Source organism: Rhinolophus sinicus, linkage group LG02, assembly GCF_036562045.2.
Source record: "Rhinolophus sinicus isolate RSC01 linkage group LG02, ASM3656204v1, whole genome shotgun sequence".
Lineage (NCBI taxonomy): Eukaryota > Metazoa > Chordata > Mammalia > Chiroptera > Rhinolophidae > Rhinolophus > Rhinolophus sinicus.
Window position 1 is genome coordinate 174,276,944 of NC_133752.1, and position 21,997 is coordinate 174,298,940.

Below are 21,997 nucleotides of genomic sequence, written 5' to 3' on the forward strand. Positions count from 1 at the left end.
ATTCCACCCTGGGTATAGGGATTAGAAAAATTATCAGCACTTATTTGGAAAATTCATTTAGAACAAGGACTCTTTGAAACAAGGTTGGGACTGGTTATTGAGCACTCAGTATGAGCAAGGCACAGTGTTAGGCACTTTTTACCCATTATCTCATTTAGTCATCAGAATAAACTTTCAAAGTAGTGTTATAGTGGTTTTACAGACGAGAAATAGAACTACACCAGCACCTAAAGTCTTCTTCATGTCCTTTCATAATCACTGTTGTCACCCATCTTAAAGATAATTACTATCCTGATTTCCAACACCATAGTTAGTTTTGCCTCTTCATTAAAATGAATATGTAAACGTCTATGTTTGTGTTTATGAGATTCATCTACATTTCACTTAACTGAAGTGTTTTTTTCATAGTATGAACACTGCTGTGAATATTCTTGCTTATGTTCTTAGATGAATGTGTACACAAAGCAAATAAATCATTTTACCCAAACATATAGTAAGAGTTCTATAAATGCTACCTATTATTATTACTGCTGCTAGGATTATTTTTATAGTTAATAAAATATATGACTAAAACGGTTTATAATTTCCCCACCAGATATTGAGTTCTTTTCAACTAATTTCTTGGCTCATTTCTAAAATCATTCTGATATTAAAAAAAAAAAAAAAACCTGAACAAGTGGACGTACATAACATATCAGTTACAACTGTAAATCTTGACAAGAACCATTCTAATCAGTATAAACATCCTTTATGCTAACGTAAGAGTGGCAAGTTCTGACAAACTAAGTTTCCTTTGGGGTTCAGTTCTTAGATTTACAGATAAGAGAATAGTATCCATGTTTTACACCTTGACTCCAGTAATGCTTCAGATATAGATTCCCCTGATACTTGTGGACAAAACAGACAATAAGAACTGTAGAGTAGTGCAATTAGGTATATTAGTAAATAGTCAAATAACTCTGCTTACTGGCAGGCTATAGGATGCACCACAAACACTTTTTCTGGGCCAAATTCTGATCAATATTTTTCTCACCTACTTGGATGAAGACACATTTAAGTTGACTTCTAAAATTTAAAATTTGCAAATTCTTGCTTTGATTATCTTCCACAGTTAAAGATACAGACTCAAATTTGTTAGGCAAAGAAAATGCAAAAAGAGTGATAGAATATCAGCCTGTATTTGCATATTAGCAAATAAGAAGTTATCTTGTCACTTACGGCCTCACATGGAAAACTGGAGTCTGTAGCTATGGCAAAAGGAAAGAAAATATCAAGTGACTGGACTAGGAGAAAGGAATGAGGCTGGTATTCATGGAGATAGGAATGGCTAATATTATATTAGAAGTGGTTGCCTTTGGACTTGAGACAAATCCACAATCTAGATACCAAGTAGGAAAATTCAGTATACTCAACAATACAATCAGAGAATTTAATGTCCTTGGATAACATACCTGTGTTTCATAATGGTTTAAAATTTTAAAATACTTAGCAGGTTTGATTATATCCAGCATGTATTAATTACAAGCTCATTAATGACTAAAAAAATGCAAAGGCCATTTCAGACATTTTAATATTCTCCATAAAGGTTTTGCATACTTTTTGTGTGATTTATTCTTAGATACTTCATATTTGTTGAGGTTATAGTAATTTCAGCTTTTAAAAGAATATTTTATTTTAACTGTTTGTTGATGGTATGAAGAAATGGAACAGATTTTTACACATTTATTTTAGGTCCAGAAACCTTGATAAATGATCATATTTTAACAAGATGTTTAAGAATACTTTTGGATTTTCTATGTAATCTCAATCGTAATCTGTGAATAATGACATTTTTGTTTCATGCTTTACAATCTTATATCGTCGATGTTATTTTCTTGCCTTACTGTATTGGTGAAAATGTCTGAAAAACAGACATAACAAGATATTCATGACTGACTTTTCCCAAACTCAAGCGGAATAATTTCAATGCATCAAAGATAGGTGTCTCTAGGTTTTTGTAGACACCTTTTTTTTTAATCAGGAAAAAGAATATTTCATGCCATTCTCAGTTTGGTAAGAGCATTTGTTATGACTAGTGGTACAACTGTATCAAACTTTTTTTTCCTGGTGTTTCTTCTGTTAATGTCTTATTACATTAATTGGCTTTCTAATGCCTCATTATTGGGATCTCATTGACTATGTAAACTATGGTAGTTTGGCTTCAATTCAGTTAAACTGTTCTTGCTATGTTAACTAAGGGCCTCTTTGATATCTCCTTGTAAATGACCTTTCATTAATATCAGGACGTATTGGTTATTCTTTCCTTGTATAACTTCTTGCTCTTGGTTGCTTTGAAATTCTAGTCTCTTGGTTTCTCTCCTCCATCTGACTGCTTTTTAGTCTTTTTTGTTGTTGTTGTTGTTTTATCCACTGGTGTTCCTCAGGGCCCTTAGAGCTTGTCATCTCTTATGAAATCAAATATGTCCTGATGATTCCCAAATCCCTGTTAGTAGTCCAAATTCCTTTTCTGAGGCACAGTAACAAATACCCAAGTGCCTAATCCATCTTTTCCCTTGGATGACTTACAGATATATCAAAGTATTCAAAACAGAACTCATCATATTCCAACTGTTCTTCTCTCTCCCACCCCTTGGCTGGTACACCTGCTCTCCTAGTGATGCCCTCAGGTTATAGTACGCCATGCATCCAGGTGCAAAAGAAGTCTTCATGTCATGACTGGCTTCTCTTCCTTTTTGTAGCCCCCCACATCGATCACCAAGCCTTACTGATGCTTTTCATAGCCATGAACTTCTTTTCATCTCTAGACATTAATCTAGTCAAAGCTATCATTCTCTTCTCAAATTTCTTTATCTTCATCCAGCCTTGCTTTATCTAAAAAATTCCCTCCTTCACCCTTTCCATCCTTCCTTCCTTCCTTCTTTTTCTTCCTTCCCTCCATTTATCCATCTTTCCTTCCTTCCCTTTTTATTTTCTTTCTACAGTTTTAAATATTTGTCCTAAATTAAAATATTTTTGTTTACACAAAATAATTTACCAATAGTTCATTACACATAATCATTCTTGAGATATACACTTTTAAAATTAATAGAATTTAATCGAGAAATGTGACAGAAATATTGAAAAGGGCCAAGGGTTTTGATGATTTCATTTATTTATTTTGTGTTGTTTGATAACATTTGAACTCAATACTGACAATAGAATATTTGCTGACACACCAAGACACAGAGTCTGTAACTCTGAGTTCATTTCTGATGCATTAACAGCTTTTGTTAAAATCATTCTTCCCAGAATACAGAACAGATACTTTTGTTTACTATTTCCTTATTTTATCTGAAATGATTTTCTACCTATTTTCTGTCTGTTAAGGTTAAATTGATGCATTAAGTTTCTGGCCAAAACAAATACAACAAGTACAAAGAAGAAGAATAAAACCAGGAAATTGTATAATTGTGAATATATTACTCATACTTGAGGAACATTTAGATTGTAATTATAGTGAATTATCAGTTAGTATTTAATTTCAGAAAAGTAGTTTAGATTTTGGTGTGTTTTTGTATATTATTTGATTACTCCAAAATCTGACTTGCCAGTTTCCTCATGAAATTCTAAGTACCTTCAAAATCCAGGCAAATATCACCTCCCTTTCTCACCCTGACAGTAATTTTTATAGTTACCTTTTCTGTGTTCACATTACATTTTATGTCATTGTTTCTTTCTGTGTTTTCACTTTTATACATTTCCTAACACTTTCTTTTTTCTTTTTTTTCTTTTTTATATTGCATTTGGAAAAAATTCTGATGCATAGCACACACTCGCAAAATATATTTATTGAATAATAACTAAATTATTTAGATGATCTCTAAAGCTTTCTTTGAAAACAACTAAAATATTTGGATCCAAATGGTATAGTATTTCATTCAGGTGAGGAGGAAAGTACAAATCAGTGAAAAAGAATCTGGTCCATATTTGCATCCTAACATATTTGCCTTTAACCTTATAATCATTACCACGAGTGGGAAATTTCAGTCTGTGCCAAAGATAAATGGAAATGCAAACTGTTTGGTTTGGAAATTAGTAGCTCTTTTGAAGAAATAAAAACACTTTCATGAAAGTATGTGAGACTGCATACCTTAGCAGATCTTTCTGGATTAAAATCGGAATTACAATAAAAGTACAAAGACTTCCTTAAGTATATATGAGACTGTATCCAATAGCAAGAGATTCTACTTAAGACTGGAATTGGAACAAAAGCAGTGAAGATAAGTATCAGAAATGGATGCCATTCTGCAACAGTTTGATGATAAATTTATCACTGAGCTGTAGTATCAGAAATTTGGATTTTCTTTTGTGGAAATGCTCACTGAATTGGATATAATCTTTCTGATACTGTCAACAGCAGAATTCATAATTGGAATGTTGGGGAATATGTTCATTGGACTGGTAAACTGCTCTGAATGGGTCAAGAACCAAAACATCTCTTTAGCTGACTTCCTCTTCACCTGCTTGGCTATCTCCAGAATCAGTCAGCTGTCTGTATTGTTGTTTGAATCCTTTACAATGGCACTGTCTCTATATTTACATTTCAGTTATAAACTAGCGAAATCTATTACTTTGCTTTGGAGAATAACTAATCACTTGACTACCTGGCTTGCTACCTGCCTAAGCATTTTTTACCTCCTTAAGATAGCTCATTTCTCCAACTCCCTTTTCCTCTGGCTGAAGTTGAGAATGAACAGAGTGTTTCTCATGATTCTTGTATTTTCTTTGTTCTGTCTGATTCTAGACTTTCTATTGCTAGAAGCATTTAATGATCTCTTCTTAAAAGTCTGTATAATAGATGAGTATAATATGACGATATATATAGATGAGAGGAAAACCCTCTTTGTTGAAACCCTGACTCTTCTTAGCTTAACCTATTTACTACCTGTTGTTTTGTCTCTGACCTCATTGCTCCTTTTATTTCTGTCCTTGGTAAGACACATCAGAAATTTGCAGCTCAACAACATGAGTTCAAGGGACTCCAGCACAGAGGCCCATAAAAGGGCCATAAAAATGGTGATGTCTTTCCTCTTCCTCTTCCTAGTTCATTGTTTTTCCACACAGGTGACAAGTTGGATATTTCTTATATTTTGGAACAACAAGTTTGCAAAGTTTGTCACGTTAGCAGCATATGTCTTTCCCTCAGGACACTCTTTTATCTTGATTCTGGGAAACAGCAAGCTAAGACAGAAAGCTTTGAAGTTACTGTGGCATCTTAAAAGCGCCTTGAAAAGAGAAAATCTGTTACAGCTTTACAGATAGACTTTCCAGAGCCTTTTCAAAGATACTAATAACTGAAGGAGGAAATTTTGAGGATTGATTTTCACTTCTACAGTTTTATTTTTTTACTGGGTTCCTTTAAGTATTGTTGAGCATAACTGAATTTTGCTTTCTAACAGGTTGCTTTTGTTGATAATTTGCACATGGTCGGCCAATATAATTTTAAAAGCAATTGTTTTTGTTTAAAACATTGGTTACCAATATTCTTTCAAAGATAATCTGAATGATTTAATTTTATCTGCAAAAGATGTATGTAATTGAAACTCATGTGGGGGGAGAGGCATGTAGTTCTTTAGAAATCAGGATGAATTACAAGTCTGACGAGGCAGAGATCTATAAAATGTTGATAGAAAAGTTAATTGAACAACTAAAGTCTTAGAGGGGAAAAACATGACCTCATGGCTTAAAGACCTAACATTTTCTTGAATGAAAAAGCATTGCATTGTTGTTCTTAAAGGCATTGTTAATAACAAGGGAATGAAATGTTTGAGAATAAACATAATATTTGCAGTGCAAAACATAATAAATTATCTTTAACCAGAAATTGGAAACATACTTATAATGTCAATATTAATTGGAAACCCCCAATCATATACCTTTTGATGTATATAGGCATTTATTAATTTTGTTACATTCCAGGACAGGCAATATGCATTTTTAGAGTGGCAGAAATTGATATTTCTACCATGTTATGTAATAGAATTAAAAATATATAGAAGAATTATTCCTTAAATCAAAATCACTCTCATATTGTTACTATAAAAAGATCATAATTACATTGAAAGCAAAATTTATAACAGAATATCATCTTTAGTGTAAATTTTGGACACAGATAATATATGTAGTGGTGTTTTTACTGTAATAATCTAAATTTAGATAAGGTAGCTACCAATTGTAAATAAGGTTAAGGGAAAGAAAATTTGCTATAAACTTTTAAACATGATGGTATGGATTATAATATTGTACAGAGGCTATACATGTATAGAAAACGGAATTCTTTAAAAATGAAGAATTATTTTTTTTAGGGTTTACTTTTGCTGTGTTCTTTAGATTGTGTTAAAGAAACAAAAAGCTGCAATTAAGTGGTGATAAATATGGAGGTTGTAAATTAATCTTGATGGAGCCATGGGCAAGAGCACAGCTCTAGGGCTGTTCCCTGGAGCTGGGACTGAGGTTTGAATTAACATCCACCCCTGCCCCCCATGTCCTCCCATCCCACATGTAGAAAACTAAACTGCAAGCACATTTAGTACTTCTGTACTTCTGTTGTATTAATAACAATAATGATATTAATAATGGTTTTAATGATAAGAAATATAGTATGTATTTTACTAAGTAATTTACATTTTACAAAATAAAATGTACATATATTATTTTGGACACTTACTTAGTATTTTACCAAAGATTATCATTGTAATTATCTTGCCTTGGTAAAAGGCAATATGCAAGCAAGTTGAATATGTTTAGATTTAGATATTGAGTTTGTTGGATATTTTTTCATATGAATGACTTAAAGGTAACCTTGTACTCCTTATAAGATGATAACCAAAAACATTATTTAGTTTTTAGTGTCACTAAACTTTTCTTCGGTAAGCAAGATGAAGTAATTGAGCTGACTTATGAGCAACCCTTGCTTCTAGTAAGTGTGTTTTAGGGATAAATGAATAAATGTCTAACTAGGAGTAAGTCCATACTTATGCAGCAAACTTAAGGAGATGAGACTATAAGAAACAGGGCCTATTTTTGACAAAGAAGTACAGCAATGGGCTAGAAAAAGCAGACCGAAACTTAGGTTGGGGTTATTGCAACTGATGTATTGCAGTCTGCATATTTGAACGGCAGATGAGATCAACCTCTGCACCTCTACTTTCTCCATAACAAGAGCCTTTGAGGGGGACTCAGCAGCAGCCAAGCCACAATCCAAGAGCCACTCCCAACACATGCATCGTTAGTCCCATACAACCTGGAGAGGAATGACTGACATGACTATATCCTACTCTGGGACTAAAGTGTTGGGGAGGGACAGAGATTATCACTGATTTCTTGTTAACTACTCCCTCTCACTCACCAAATAAATGTTCATTTTAAGAATCTGGGTGTAATCATTGTTTCTTTCAATTTGTCCACCCAGGTGATTTATAGGAGAGGAACAAATGACCTGTTGCAACTGCTGATATAATCATATCTCTGATCCCTAGACTAGTGCTGACGGCATCAGGTAAGACATAAACCAAGCACAGCAAGGCATGCTTTCTTGAACCCTAATGAGTACGTATATCAGATTGAAACCCATACCTATACCGATCTTTGAGAAAGAGGCATGCCAATTTTCCCCACAATCAGGTGGTTTATCTGCTCTCCATCAGTAGGTGGCTTCTCCTTGCATGATCTTGATTAGACTTCATCTCCTCTGAACCAGGGACATCCTGTAATGGGCATTTGCATCGTCACAGTCATTCTTAGTTTTCCCATTCAAGATACTGGATATGTTGTCTAGATTAGTAATCTATGAGGACTTTAAGACCAATCTTCACAAGAACAAATTGATCTGAAAAAATCTGATGAATTTGAGAAACATATAGGCAAACATTTTTGTCTCCTTGTATACCAAATCGGTGTCATAGACTATAGCTTTTTCAAATTTTACTTTTTTTTTACATCAATATAAATGCAGCCTCAGAAGACTAAAGAAATGCTCAACCATTTTCATTTTAAGCATGAAGCTCTAATGCATGTCGGTGTGGGGTTTGGTGTTATTAAGTTAGACTGGTTCTATCTTAGGTTTGTCATGAGGAAGAGCTAGTGGGATATGTTTGCCCTCTAAGCATTTTGAGGGGGGAAAAAAAGCTAGCTCTTAATTTTGAATATTAAAGGAGTATACTAAGTGAAACAAAAAACTTACAATGAAACATGAAAGGATGTTCATGGATAGCAGTGATTGAGCTGGGCCAATAAATATCCTCCATTGGTGAAAGATGAAATCTCTGTCCCTTGGAGCTATGGCCCTGGTCCCAGCTAATTGCTTCTGGGGTTAGGGAAAAGCCAAAGAAACAGTGAAGGTCTCTTTTACCTAAATAAACACAAAGGCCAATACTTTAATTTAGTGACCATCAAAGGAGTCGTTGCTAAGTTCAATATATAAAAGTTCCAAGTTGTGATTCAGAAAAGAATCAGGAGGCTATTTCTTGGTTTGCAAATCAATGGAAAAGTTTGCTGTTGGTAGGATCAGAGAGATCATCAGAGCTAGGGGAGCATTTGTTGCTGGCTTCCCTGAGACTATTGGGAAATCTAACCATGTGGGCTTGGGGAGGACAAAGACAATAGAAAGAGTCATAGGGAAAGTTTATGTATGTTATTTCACTGACGATATCACAGACACAGAGAGGAAACAGGAAGAATTCATTCCAAAAAAGGTAGTATTAATGATAGAAGTTCATAAGCTCTTCACTTGATTTGCCTTTTTTTACATCACATAAGCAATCGTTTATCACTATGTATTTATCAGTATCACTTCAAAGTTCAGGATTTTTTTAAATTTAAATTAGGCCAATGTATTTTCGCACTCTTTTTTGGAGGAAATGTCATTCTTTCTACTACGAATTATAAAATCAATGTTCATAAATGTTCTGATTTTAATTATAGTCATCATAAGTTTAGACTAATTATTTTGGATTATCACTATAGCATATACATAAATTTAATTAATGGTTATCTGTCCAAACATTTTTAAATAATCTCCCTTATATTTATGTATACAATAACACTTTTTCATAACAAATGTATACCACAACTATTTTAAGAATGAAGCATGTTGAGACAGTTCAACCCAGGAACTGAGACAGATTGGTAGTTATGTAAATTTTAAAAAGTGTGATTATTAACTTGGACTTTGAATTCAATTCACAGCATATGGCAATTGTGATTTTTATACTTGTCATGACATCCTTTAGATCGAGTTTTTTCTTTAGTGTAATTATGAACTCAAGTACTCTTAAATGACTAAGTATCTGCTGGCTGACTTACTGCTTTCTGGCTTTTGTCAACTGCTAAAGCATGCCTACCGAAGAAGCCCTCTTCTCAGATAGCCTTCTCTACCATTTCAGTGATCTCTAGGACCTTCTTGCTTCCCTGCCACAAAATCTAGAGTTTTCTACCTATGCCAACTCCCGGGGCTGGAAGCAGTTCTCTTTCATGAAGAAATGTATGCAAGGCCCCACATCCTGGGTTCTAGACCTGCAAGTTTTTATGATTCTGTATGACTTCTGGTTAGAACCACAAAGACTAGGGAGCAGGGTTGGTTATTTCAGTGTTAGTATAGAAATTTTTCAAGAGTTCATACATACGTTGCAAACTTTCTTCTAGTTTTAAGGAGTTACTTTCTTTTCTTGCTTTTATACTAGTTTCACAGTCAAGTTTCATTCATTTTCTCTTTTTCTGTGCTCCCAATAGGATTACCAACTAAGTTAGGACGCATTCATTTAACAAATAGCTGTTGAGGGCTTACTATTTGCCAAGCCCTTCCTGTTCTAGGAATTAGAAATATATCAGTGGTCAACAATAAAACAGACCTTTCCCTCAGGGAGCTTAAGTGGTTCCTAAGGTAATTGGTGCCTAAGGTATAAGGCCCTAGTATAAGTGCCTAACATTCAGCTTTTGATTGCCCAGCATATATTTCAAAGACATCCATCAAAGACATCAAAAACAAACATTGTCAGCTGTAGGACACAATTACTAGTAAAACACCGAGATAAAAAGCCAGGCTGCTCCAACCCATGAAGTTCCCCATTCAGAAAGTCCTGGGTAACCCAGATAACTGACCAGCTGAGTGACCCCACTTTTCCCTTCCTGAGCCCTAATCCCCCCTCTTATGTTTTAAATTCACCGAAAAACAAAAACAAAAACAAAAACCTGTGAACACCTAGGCACCTCATCCTCAACCTCAATAAAGGCAGAACCACAGGTCTGTACTTTCTCTTTCTCAACCTTGTGTGGCCTTGGGTCTCCTGTGCACCCTATAGGACTTGTGAGCAATAAATCTTGCTTTTTTTAAAAAAAACAAAAAAACTTTTTCTTTAAAATGTGTTTTTCCAGGACCCATCAGCTCCAAGTCAAGTAGTTGTTTTAACCTAGTTGCAGAGGGCGTAGCTCACCATGGCCCATGTGGGGATCGAACTGACAACCTTGTTAAGAGCACCGTGTTCTAATCAACTGAGCTAACTGGCTGCCCCACATCTTGCTTTTTGAAGTTCCCTGGTTGTTGCTGAGGTGGGTCTCGCAATCAGAATAAGAACTGCAAGGGCTGACCCAGCTACAACATGGCCCTGGCGGGGAAATGTTCTCGTTATGTGGGGGCTTCCTCAAGTAGTAGGAGCCCAGGTGAGTGCCTCAGGCATGACAGCATCACTACGATAGGCTGAGACCCACAGGAAACAGGTTATTTGTCAACTAGAGTCAAAATTGGCTGTATGGGGAATGCATTGTAAGAGGATCAGTGGGCAAAATCTTGTCTTGTTCCTGAAGCATCTTCATAGATTTGCAGCTTGTGGGTAGAAAGATTTTTGCTTCTGTTTAGGAGGCACAGTACAGCACACATCAGGGAGCGCTCAGTCCATGTCAACAATGTATCCACCAATTAAGTCAGAATCCCTATGCATGGCTCACAGACATTAATACAGTATATACAAGTATAAAGCTCCCTAGGCAATTCCAACTTGCAGTCAAGGCTGAAAATCATCATTTTAGAGTTACCTGTTTGTTACAGCAAAAACCAAGCTGAAATATATTTGGCTTTAAATGAACTTTCTGAGACAAAGAAATTTTACCAAAAGTATAATTAATAAAAAGGAGAAACTTCCTCCAAACCCCGCCTTATTTTTTGCTTCTTTTCTACCTTATTTTTGCTTACTATTTTCTCTCAACTGATAATAGCTTATTCAGAATCAAATAAGCAGTTATTTATTAGAAACAAAGTTCAAAAATTCAGAGTAATTACCTCCGAGAGAACTCTTATTTCGGTACCCTTGCATATGCTTTTACATCATTCTGGAAAAACATTTTCCTTTTTGTCTATTTCTTCAAGAAATCCTAAAAAGCTTCCAGACCAAGCAAGTTGTCACTATTCTTACGAAACTAGAATTAACTATTGACCATAGATTTTATAGCATCCTCCTCCGTGTTGCAATTGTATTTTGGTCAAACTTTTGTCACATTCAATAGTAAGTTTATTTAATATTGCTTTTTTCACTACTCTGTTAGTTCTTTATGTTACTTCTCTTTATTACACTTATTTTGTCCATAATAGTGTCTAAAATATTATGGATTTTATTAAATGGAATTAACGAATAATGCCTGTATTATAGAGATTATTTTTTGAGAAATCTATTAAAATCAAGAAACTTGAATCCAAATAGTATTGTTTCAATTGAAAGGGAAAGTACAGATCAGGGCAAAGAAATGTCTTATATTTGCATGTTTGCATATCTGAATTTATTCTTCCAGATGTCCTCACAAGTGGAAAATTGCTGCCAGTGCCAATGATGAGTGGGCACATTTACTGTTTAATGTGGAAATCAGTTAGCCGATTGAAATTAATGTTAATGTTTCTCATTAAGGTCTGTGAGACTGGATCTCCTTGCACATATTTCATACCTATGGCTGAAACAAGAGAGAAAGATCTTTCATGAAGATAAATGAGTCGGTATCTGAGTTTTTCTGGAGCATTTTTAATATAAAAATGAAAAGTATCAAACTGGATATTATTCTACAGTATTTTGACAGCAAAAAAATCAGTGAAAAACAGTTATTAGCTTTCTGGAGTCTTTATGCAGAAATGCCATCTGGAACTGAAAACATTTTTCTGATAACGGCAGTAGGAGGATGCATAACTGGAATGTTGGGGAATGTCTTCATTGTAGTAGTTAACTGCATTGACTGGGTGAAGAGTCAAAAACTCTCATCAGCTGACTGCATCCTTACTTGCCTGGCTGTCTCCAGAATCGCTCTTCTTTGGATAACACTATATGATTCATCTGTAATTGTGTTATGGCCACATCTATATGCCATTAATAAGACATCAAAATTTATTGCTATTTTTTGGACACTGTCCAATCACCTATCTACCTGGTTTGCCACCTGTCTGAGTGCTTTCTACTTCTTTAAAATAGCTAATTTCTCCTACCCCTGCTTTGCCTGGTTGAGGTGGAGAGTTGGCAGAGTGCTACTTGTGCTTCTACTGGGGTCTTTGTTCTTACTGGCATTCAACATTGAACTTGCAGATACATTAAGTGATTTCTGGGCTAGTGTCTATAAAATGTGTGAAAGAAACTCAACGTGCTCTCCAGATGTAAGTAAAACTCAGTATCTTAACACCTTGATTGCTTACAGTTTTATGTATTTCGTTCCCTTTCTTCTGACCCTGACTTCACTGCTCCTCTTACTTCTCTCCTTGATGAGACATACCAGGAATGTACAGCTGAACTCCAGCTCTAGGGACTTCAGCACAGAGGTCCATAAAAGGGCCATGAAAATGGTGATGTCTTTCCTTCTCCTCTTCATGCTTCATGTTTCTTTCATCCTATTAACAGGTTGGATTTTCCTTACACTGGAGAAACATAAGGCCAGTTTGTTTGTCATGTTAGCATCGACTGTTTTTCCTTCAGCCCACTCATTTATCCTCATTTGGGGAAACAGCAAGCTGAGACAAATTGGTTTAGGATTATTGTGGCGCCTTAGTTGCCACTTGAAGAGGGCAAAACCTTTAGCTTCATAGACTTTTACAGAATTTCCTATATTCCAAGAGAACTAAATCAGCGATGAGACATTGAAGATCCATTTTAACTTCTGTTTTTCTCACTGGTTTCTTCCAGATAGTATTGAGCACCACAAACTTTCCCTTGGATGGCCTACAAACTAACAATTTACTCAAGGTTTTTTAAAAAGCAAGCATCAGTGACATAAGACTTACTAGTAACAAGAAAATTCTTGAGGCAATATGTATATAAAATATACAATGCAACATGTATTAATGTTGTATGTCCCAGCAAACATTTATTCCATTTACGTGTGAGGAAAAAAACATGATTATTTAGAAATAAAAGTCCCTTCCAAACTGGAGTAGGTAAAATATTTGTACAATATTAAGTTAAAAACACATCAAGGAATAAAAATGCTACACACACATAATTTCATAAAAACAGACATAAATTTTAAAACAAAGACGCAGACTATCATTAGGAATCCATGGTAGAATAGACACTACCTTTGCAGAATAAGAGAAAAATCAACTGAATTTATAAAAAGAAACTGAGTAATTATCTCTACTTGTATAACACTTATATGTCTACTCCATAGGGATCAAAATCATACCTAGATACCGAGTTTGTGTGGGAGGTGTATGTGCATGTAGGGATTATTTGAACACCACCGACCCGTCAGAGAAGACAAACACGACCAACTTACCAGGGATAAAAATAGAAAGTGTACAAAAGAATATAACATATTTGTAAAAGTTTTAGAAATGTGTGTGTGAATATATAGCACTGAATTGACTTTCATAATAAAATAATTGAAATAAAATCAAAGTAGCTGAAAATGAATATAATCTTAAGGCCGGCAGGTAGTAAAATTTTGCTTGATAATGAAATCATAATTTTGAATATGATAGTTTGTAATATAGTAATTTTAGAGGTTATAGTTGTAAACATATCACAAAACTATCAATAATGACAAAAACTAGAAAATGTATGTTGAGCATATGTGGGTTATGAGTTAGTTTTGATGGAGCGGTAGGTCAAGCCTGATGCTGGGAAGAATATAAAAACCATAAGGGCTTTGTAAAGTGTGCGCGTATTCCAGAAACTGTGCTACAGGGTGCTCTTATGTGTCCATGATGATGCTATATGTATTTCCAGACCTACATAAAGATTTAGAGTTTTAAACTGCATTCATTATGCTGGACACTGTATTAGGAATATCCTGAACGGGGATGGGGAATTGGATGAAGGTAATTGAACTTCCAGTTGTAAGTACTGGGGATGTAATGCACAATATGATCAGTAAAAATAGCACTGCTGTATGGTATACTTTAAAATTGTTAAAGAGAGTAGGTCCAGAAGTTCTTATCACAAGGAAAAAGACATTTTTTGGGTATCTACATGAGGTGACGGGTGGTTATTAAGCTTACTGTTGTAATTATTTCATAATATATGTAAGTCATTATGCTGTACACCTTAAATTTATGCAGTGTTGTATGTCAAGTACATCTCATAAAACTGAAAGAAAAAATAAAAAGAAATTTCCTAATGATTGTACCTGGGGTTGTCTTGCTTTAGGAAAGGTGGAATTCTAATCATATGGGCTATATTTAGGTTCAGCTATTGAGGACACTTTGGCTTAGAATGTATCCCTTTCAGAAGAAAAGGTTAAAGATTACTTCGTACATATTAGAAGTAAACATATTTACTTTTAGTTTTTACGTTTACATTTCAGTGTTACTAAACTTTTCTTTAATGACCAAGATTTAAAAACAAAACAAAACGATTTAAGCAAGTATTCACAGCCCCTGTTTCTTAGAAGGGGGATTTAGCAGTAAGTGTCTCGGTAGGGGTCAGTCCTCACTTGTCATGTACTCATCTTGGAGACATGAAGCTCTAAGAAGCAGAGGCCTGTTCCTGATAAGAGAAGCACAGAAAATGACCTTTAAAAATGAAGCCTGGGTTATAGTCTGGGCAATGGCTACAGAGGTATTGTATTCTCCTCACTAAAATGGCATTTTGGGATTAAGCTCTGCACTTCCTCTTCCGTAACAAGAGCCTGTGTTAGAGACTGCAGCCATGATCCAAGAAAAGCTACTACTACATCCATACCTAGTACCATGCAACCTGGAGAGAAGTGTATTCTATTCTGAAACCAAATTAATGGAGAAATAAAATGATTACTATTGCTTTTTGGCCAATTACTTCCCACTAAAATAAACGTTTTAGTTTTAATGTAATGAGTTTTTTATTTTTTTTAGTGTGCCTACACCTGAGAGCAGGAGAGTTGCAAATGACCTGTTTCTAGTGCCAAAAGAGGCTTATGCCTGAGCGCTGCCCTATGCCTAGAACTAACGCCAAGAAGCTATTTTAGTGTTCAAGCTATGTTGTCTTGAACTTTACTGAAAGAAAAGGTCCCAGTGGAAACATGCGTGGATTAGTATAGATTTCAAAGAATGTGACAATGTTGAATTTCTGATACTTCAGGTATTTTGTCTGACGCTGTTGATTAAACCTCATGTTCCCTGAGTCAGGACTTCCTTTATTTAAGTACAGAAACAAGGTGGACATCTGCAAAACCCATACTTCCACCATCCGCTCACCTGTGACAATGGTTAATACTGTCTATAGAAATCTATGCCCTGTGCTGGATTGCCCAGAATAAACCTTCATTAAAAAAAAATTATGAGATGGTTGATTTGATAAATTCATAAAAAAGCTAGACAATTTTTTTTGAGGGGGTGCTATTTGTTTAAAAAAACAAATGACAGATGGGCTATTTTCAATTTTAGCATTTTGGGGGGATGCCAACATAGATACAGCTTCAGAAGACAAAGACACTACCTTAAGTTTGTATATTGGCATTTCTATTCCTTAGCCCCATGTTTAAATGTTAGTTTTAAAAATAACTTTTTCCCTTTCACATAGCTCTAATCTGACCTCTGAATTCTAAGGATTCTATTAACTATATTCCTGTTTCACTTCAGTTGGACATGCTTTCAAAATTTTCTTTTTATCAATTAAAACCTAAAATAGTCTCTTGGAAAACATCTCTACTTGCAAATTAAACACCTTTTTCTTTATCTGTTGAACACAACCTCTATTACTGTGCCGAGCAATGGTTTCAGAGCTAAGACATTCTAGGTATAGTATTTCATTAGTGATTTTTGCCTTTCGGTTGTGTGATTCCCCCCCCCCATTTTAGTTCATATGAAAAGGTATACCCAATCTACCTCACTCTGTGAATAATCTCCCCTCCTCTTTATTGTTCACTGATGCACTCCATAACCTTACTGTGAATAAATCCACACTTGGTGCTTGAAAGCCATAAGAATGGTCAAGAATTTCTAATGTTTGCTGCAGATCCCGTTAGGGCAGAAACTGGGTACCCTCAGATGTACAATTAAACTACAAAGAATTCCATTGTTTCTTCTTTTTATTTGTTGTAGGCACTCAGGAATGTCCTTTGGCCTTTCAATTGTGCCAAGAGCACTGTTGAGATTTGTATTTGTGGGGATTGGAGGGTGAGGAGGTGTTGACTTCAGCTGTAAAAAGATTCACAACCTGGGCTGGTGGTACTCCTGCTGGGCAATAGGCTATCAACTGTTCTTGTGAAAGTTGCAAGAAAGTTGCCACACTCGTGGTAATTCAAGTAGACTGATGTGCCTTGATCCAACTCAATTGTTGGGAATTCTGGTATTGCAGGGGTTCTTTCCTTGATCCACTTGCCTGGAAACTTCTGAGTGTACTTTTCAGACTACTTTCCAAGTTCAAAGTTTCTGGCATTAGAATTTTTCTCTTCTTCTCTTGTCCCTATATTCCTAAACTTCCCAGTCCCTTTATGTCTCCATGTATAAGTCCCATTTTCTTCTTGACTCTATCAAATGCTACTGATGCTCCACCAAGACTAGCCTCCATTAAAATAGGTCTGCAAGATTTTGTAACAAAATTTAGTTAGGCCTCCTCAAGCAGTGATGGACATAGATTCAAAATTTGTAATTACCTTATCTATACTCCTTCCCTTCCTAGGGACAATGTCCTTTCCTCTATCTCATTCCATTCCACAAATATGCCAAATCACTTTAGGCAGCAGAGAGTATAAAATACTTGATTTATCAAATCATATTGAATATTTATATTCTAACATATAAAGCCCTCTATATTTTTAAAAAAAGATATTATCAACTATTATCCGGGCCATACTTCTGTTTGAAAATTTGAGAAAAGAAACAGTATTATTCAAATTACCTAAACATTGTAAAAAATTTAATCCATCAAATGTATTTTTAGGGATAAATTTGAGATTCAATTGTAGTTTGGCCAGTTACTATCACCGTGGAAAAGCTATTTAACTTCTTTAAATCCATTTCCTTATCTGAAAAATGATGAAAATGTCTTCCTTATAGGATACACAAGAATTACGGAGATCATGTATATAAATAGCTTCTCATATTCCTGGTATTAAAAATTTAGTAAAAATTTAAAAATGATGCTAATAGTGATAGTATGCTTTCAGCCAAGTAATCACACTTGTTCTTACCCTCAATTAAGTCTTGTTTCCCAACCCTTAAGTTATACATTACTATGATCAATATTTCCCTTTTATAAACTGTAATAGAGCCACCTTCCCATCATTTTTATCAGTTAAACTTCATAACCAAGTTTTTTTCTTTATTGATTAGTACCTCTTTGCTTCTTTACACTTGAGGGATCTCTGGACCAATCAATATTCACGATGGACTGAAAAAGCTCATTTGTGGGCAAGAAAGTGGATCACCTTAATACCAGAGGCAAATATATCTATTTCCTTTATCGACTAATGATTTCTTGTAAAAACAACTAATTTGGCTTTCACTCAACAATCTGTATTTTCTACCTTGTATGTAGACAATGCTAGACTGGGGATAGAGCAATGAGCAAACAAAATCGTTGACTTAATGTGTTACCTGAAAGGATGCCAAGAACAATAAAATTACTTGTAAATTAGAATACGTGCGTTAGTCAGGGCAAAAATATTGTTTTCTCCCCTGGGAAACTTCACTGAGTTGTGTTATGTGGGAAGAAAAATACACATCTAGGTTTAAGAGCAATTGTGAAGAATAAATGCTAAATCATGGAGCTTTCCATTCAGTTCCTACTATATATCTGCTGGTACTACAGGCTGTAAAATTGGATAGGATACAACATCTTCCCTCACAGAGCTTCCAATCTAATTCAGGAAATAATAAATAATAAGTCAGCTAAAGTGCCTTAGTTTTTTCAGTGACAACAAAGGACTGATCTGAAGAAAAACGTTGAAGGCACATGTTCATATAGCCACCCAAATGGAGCATCCCTGTTATCTCACCATTCCAGGGCTAATGGCAGTCATTCTTTTATGTTACACATTGAGACATTACTGCCTCTATGGAATAGTGGTGCCTACCATTTGAAAGTACCTTGGCATTAATGAATTACTTCATTGATCAAATTACATTTCTGATATTTTAGATTAAAATGTTTTAGTTCCTGCACGCTATAACAGCAATGTATAATTATCAAGGAAAGACATTATAGAAACCTGTCTTTTTGGATATTAAAAAAGTCTGATAATTAATGCATAATTAGGCAAAAATAAAGCAGCCTATGAAAATGGCACAGGTTGATCTTAACCCAGCCCTTAGCTGGAGTAAAAGAAATGAACTCCAAACTGATCAGAGGAATCTGGGCAAAACTTAATGGAAAAAGTGACATCTAAATGTAGCTTTAAAACACAGGCAGAATAACTATAAGCAAAAAAGAAAAAGAAAAAAAAAAGCAGAGTAGAAAAGGCAGAAGAAAGTGTAAGCAGAGTGAAGAGGATGTGCTCAGTAGTTTGGTCTGTGAGGAGGAATGAAGGGTAGAAAGAACAATTACCAAAAGCCAGACATGGTGCTGGAGGGGACACTTATTTTACATCCCTAGAATACACTTGTTTGTTGGACACAATTAATAGAACTATAGACTACTGCAAATGTTTAAATCTTTACCTTGGCAAATAATGACCTGTTTGGGCTCAAATGTCTCACTTAATAGCTTCTTGGAGGCTTTTTCCCACACCACTAGGGTCAGTACCATACCTAACTCCTTTAGGCCTGAAATCTCCACTGGGAAAGAAGGCATTCCACAAGAGTGAGTTTTATTCATATGTTAATGAGCTATATATCAAGCAGTAAAGCAGGCTTATTTTTAATTTTCAGACTGACATTTCAAGGTGGGTGTTTTATCCTCACTTAATAGTTGAGGAAATCAGGCTTTAATCAGATCAACAGACTCAACTAGTTAAGACCACAAAATTACAGTTTGTATTTTAACAGAGGTCTGCATGATTTAAAAACTCAATCCTTTTATTCTGGTGGCTCTTAACCAGTGGTGTACATTTCAACTACCTGAGCAATTTTGAAAACGAAATGTATTTAAATTAATGTTTAATCAAATAAATAAATATATAAAGAAAAATAAAAATAATACTGTTAGACTGGTAGTGGAAAGCAGCACTCCTCCACCTTTTCTCTACCCGTCCCTGATTGTTTTTTCCAGACAACCATTTTGAACTCTTAGCTGATTTCTTATTGTAGTTTTTTTTTCTTAATGACATGTTTAAATACTGATTTTTTTGACACTTCTATACTAGATGGTGAATGACTCTCCGTTACACACACCTCTCTCCTCTCCAATCCCCAATGTTACATCATCATTAATTTTATTTGTATTGTGTTTACATAATTATGACTGACTTTATATGACTAATATTATCTACAATTGCGTATGCAACATAGTTCTTGAACAACTCATTATTTTTCCTGGGGTTCATAATTGCCTCAATTTCGTTTTAATTAAAAAATCTGCAGGCCACTAATACACCACACTCTATGAAAAATTAAAAATCTCTTGATTCTATATTCAAATACACCAGGGTAGTCTGTTTTTCTTTTTTGAGATATTCCAACTGACTCCAGATTTAGACATTTCTTTCTTTTTTTTAGGATATAAAGTCAACTTTATCTACTAGGCATTTCTTGTTGACTTCTTCCTGTGTTCTCCTTTATTCTCCTCCCTTTTTAACATTAGCAACTTTATGGCTACTCTTCAGTCTTTTTTCCTTATAACAGACTGTATCTTTCAACTCTATAAGGACACCATTACTTTTTCATTTATCTTCCCTTCCCTTTCATCATCCCCATTTGAAAACTGTACTTCCACATTATCAAGGGTGATAACATCTGCATTCCACTTTGTAACCATAATTAAGTGTTCTCTTAAAAAGAAATAGACCATAAGCAGTATTTACATTCATTGTTATTATTTAAATATTATTCATTAAAAAGCCAAGCTTTGGGCTATAACTGGATTTCCTTCTCTTTGGCTCCAAGGTCTTGCACGACTACTACTCACAGGGACACTGAAAGAGGAAGCTTTCTCACACTCCAAATCTCTGTTCAAAATCCTGCAGCATTTTACATTGTTTGGTATTAGAAGGATGCTTTTTCTGCACAGTTTTTTTTCTGATTGTCATTGTTTTCTCTGGTGGAATGAAATAAACATATGCCTTCCACATCATATCCTTAAGATCTTCAACTTCTTATTCAACGTCTTGTATACAATCCAATCCAATATTCCCGAAATTTATGGTTTCTTATTTTAATTGGGACCATGGGCTTGTTGTACATTAAAAAGTTCTTTCCCGAAAATTTTAGCAACTTTCTTTTTTCATAATGCAGACTGTTCGTCTGTTTTTGTTTTAAGGATGAACAGCTTCTTAAATACTGTCGTGGGCCTGAATTAAATTCTTCGCTCTTCCCGGAAAATCGCGTGTCTCCTTTCCCTACTTAGGGCAGCCTTTCCGCGACTGGCGGGGGAGGTCGGCTAAGAGCAGGGAGCCCAGCCCCGGAGGGCGCCCAGGCGCTCTCGCGAGACTGCGGAGGTTCTTAGCGGTAACTCCACTTGGCCGCCGGGCCTCGGGTTCGTGCGCCATTGTGCTGGCCCGGGAGGTTCTAAATGTGTACCTGCAAGCGGATGTTCAGTATCACCGAGCCCGCGACGTAGAAGTACGGAAAATTCATGCGCAGCTGCCAGGCCAGCTCGAAGAAGGCGAGCAGGGTGCGGGAGAGCCCCTTGCAGAATACCCCGTACGAGCTGGGGGCCGCGGCCGGGCTCGAAACTCCGAGGGCCAAGGGAGAGGGCGCCGCCGCGTTGGCCATGGACCCGGTGTTGCCTCTCGCCCACTGCCTGGTGCCGGGGGTCACCGCAGGCCCCGCAGACATCCGGTCGACGGCTGGGACTGGGAAGGGCGGGGGCACTAAGCCCGCCGCTGAGCCGACGCCTGCGTCTCCGGCTGCGGCCGCTTTCTCCGGGGCGGGGCTCGGGCCCTGCAGCCGCTGGCGCTCCGCCCCTTCCTGTCTGCTGCTCAGGACGGTATTTAGCCTTTAGAGTTTAACACGTGGTACGTGCGGAACGGGCTATTTATGTATGTGTCATACATATTTCATATAACATACACGGACAGCCATGCAAATATTATAATTTTCACTTTAAAATGAAGAAAGCTTCAAAAGGAAGATATAGGAAAATAAGTATGTTAAGAGTGTTAGGGAAGTTTTGAAAATCTATTTCTATGTCCTTCTATTGGACTTGTATTCTAAAATATATCCCTGGAGTAGACCCTTTTCTATATGTCTAGAAATAAAGACGTTCATTTACAGTTAATTTACAATGTATGATTTTAAAATTTTATAAAATCGGAAGCATTTTTAATGTGCTGAATGCCACGTGAGGATGTAGACAAACTGTATTGTTCTTCAAGAACTGTCCATCAGCTCTGCTTATCACCTATTGTTATTTACAGGAAACTTTGCTCCTAAGTGAGGAAAACTTAAAAAAGCAGGGTAATCCTGGGGGTAGGGTGAGAA

The 21,997-nt window shown here is 35.8% G+C and overlaps 3 protein-coding genes across 4 annotated transcripts; 2 read left to right on the forward strand and 1 right to left on the reverse strand.

Annotated features, from left to right (window-relative positions):
• Positions 1-4,251: 4,251 nt before the first annotated feature.
• Positions 4,252-5,389, forward strand: LOC109454262 (taste receptor type 2 member 42). Its single transcript, XM_019744711.2, has one exon. It carries the CDS (start codon positions 4,354-4,356, stop codon positions 5,299-5,301), a length of 948 nt encoding a protein of 315 aa, XP_019600270.2. The 5' UTR covers positions 4,252-4,353; the 3' UTR covers positions 5,302-5,389.
• Positions 5,390-12,021: 6,632 nt separating this feature from the next.
• SMIM10L1 (small integral membrane protein 10 like 1) lies at positions 12,022-21,479 on the reverse strand. 2 transcript variants are annotated; one of them, XM_074325992.1, is made up of 2 exons: positions 20,484-21,479; positions 12,022-14,987 (listed from the first exon to the last, which is right to left on the reverse strand). In XM_074325992.1, exon 1 carries the CDS (start codon positions 21,350-21,352, stop codon positions 21,083-21,085), a length of 270 nt encoding a protein of 89 aa, XP_074182093.1. In that variant the 5' UTR covers positions 21,353-21,479; the 3' UTR covers positions 12,022-14,987; positions 20,484-21,082. The 2 variants fall into 2 exon arrangements, with proteins under 2 accessions (XP_074182093.1, XP_074182092.1); XM_074325991.1 differs by having other exon boundaries at positions 16,635-21,479.
• Positions 12,149-13,087, forward strand: LOC109454283 (taste receptor type 2 member 42). The gene has a single exon (XM_074325990.1). The coding sequence runs from the start codon at positions 12,149-12,151 to the stop codon at positions 13,085-13,087; it is 939 nt and encodes a 312-aa protein (XP_074182091.1).
• Positions 21,480-21,997: the final 518 nt, after the last annotated feature.

Coding starts and splice junctions, on each gene's coding strand:
- SMIM10L1 (XM_074325992.1), bottom strand. CDS start 21,352: ATGTCTGCGGGGCCTGCGGTGACCCCCGGCACCAGGCAGTGGGCGAGA.
- LOC109454283 (XM_074325990.1), top strand. CDS start 12,149: ATGCCATCTGGAACTGAAAACATTTTTCTGATAACGGCAGTAGGAGGA.
- LOC109454262 (XM_019744711.2), top strand. CDS start 4,354: ATGCTCACTGAATTGGATATAATCTTTCTGATACTGTCAACAGCAGAA.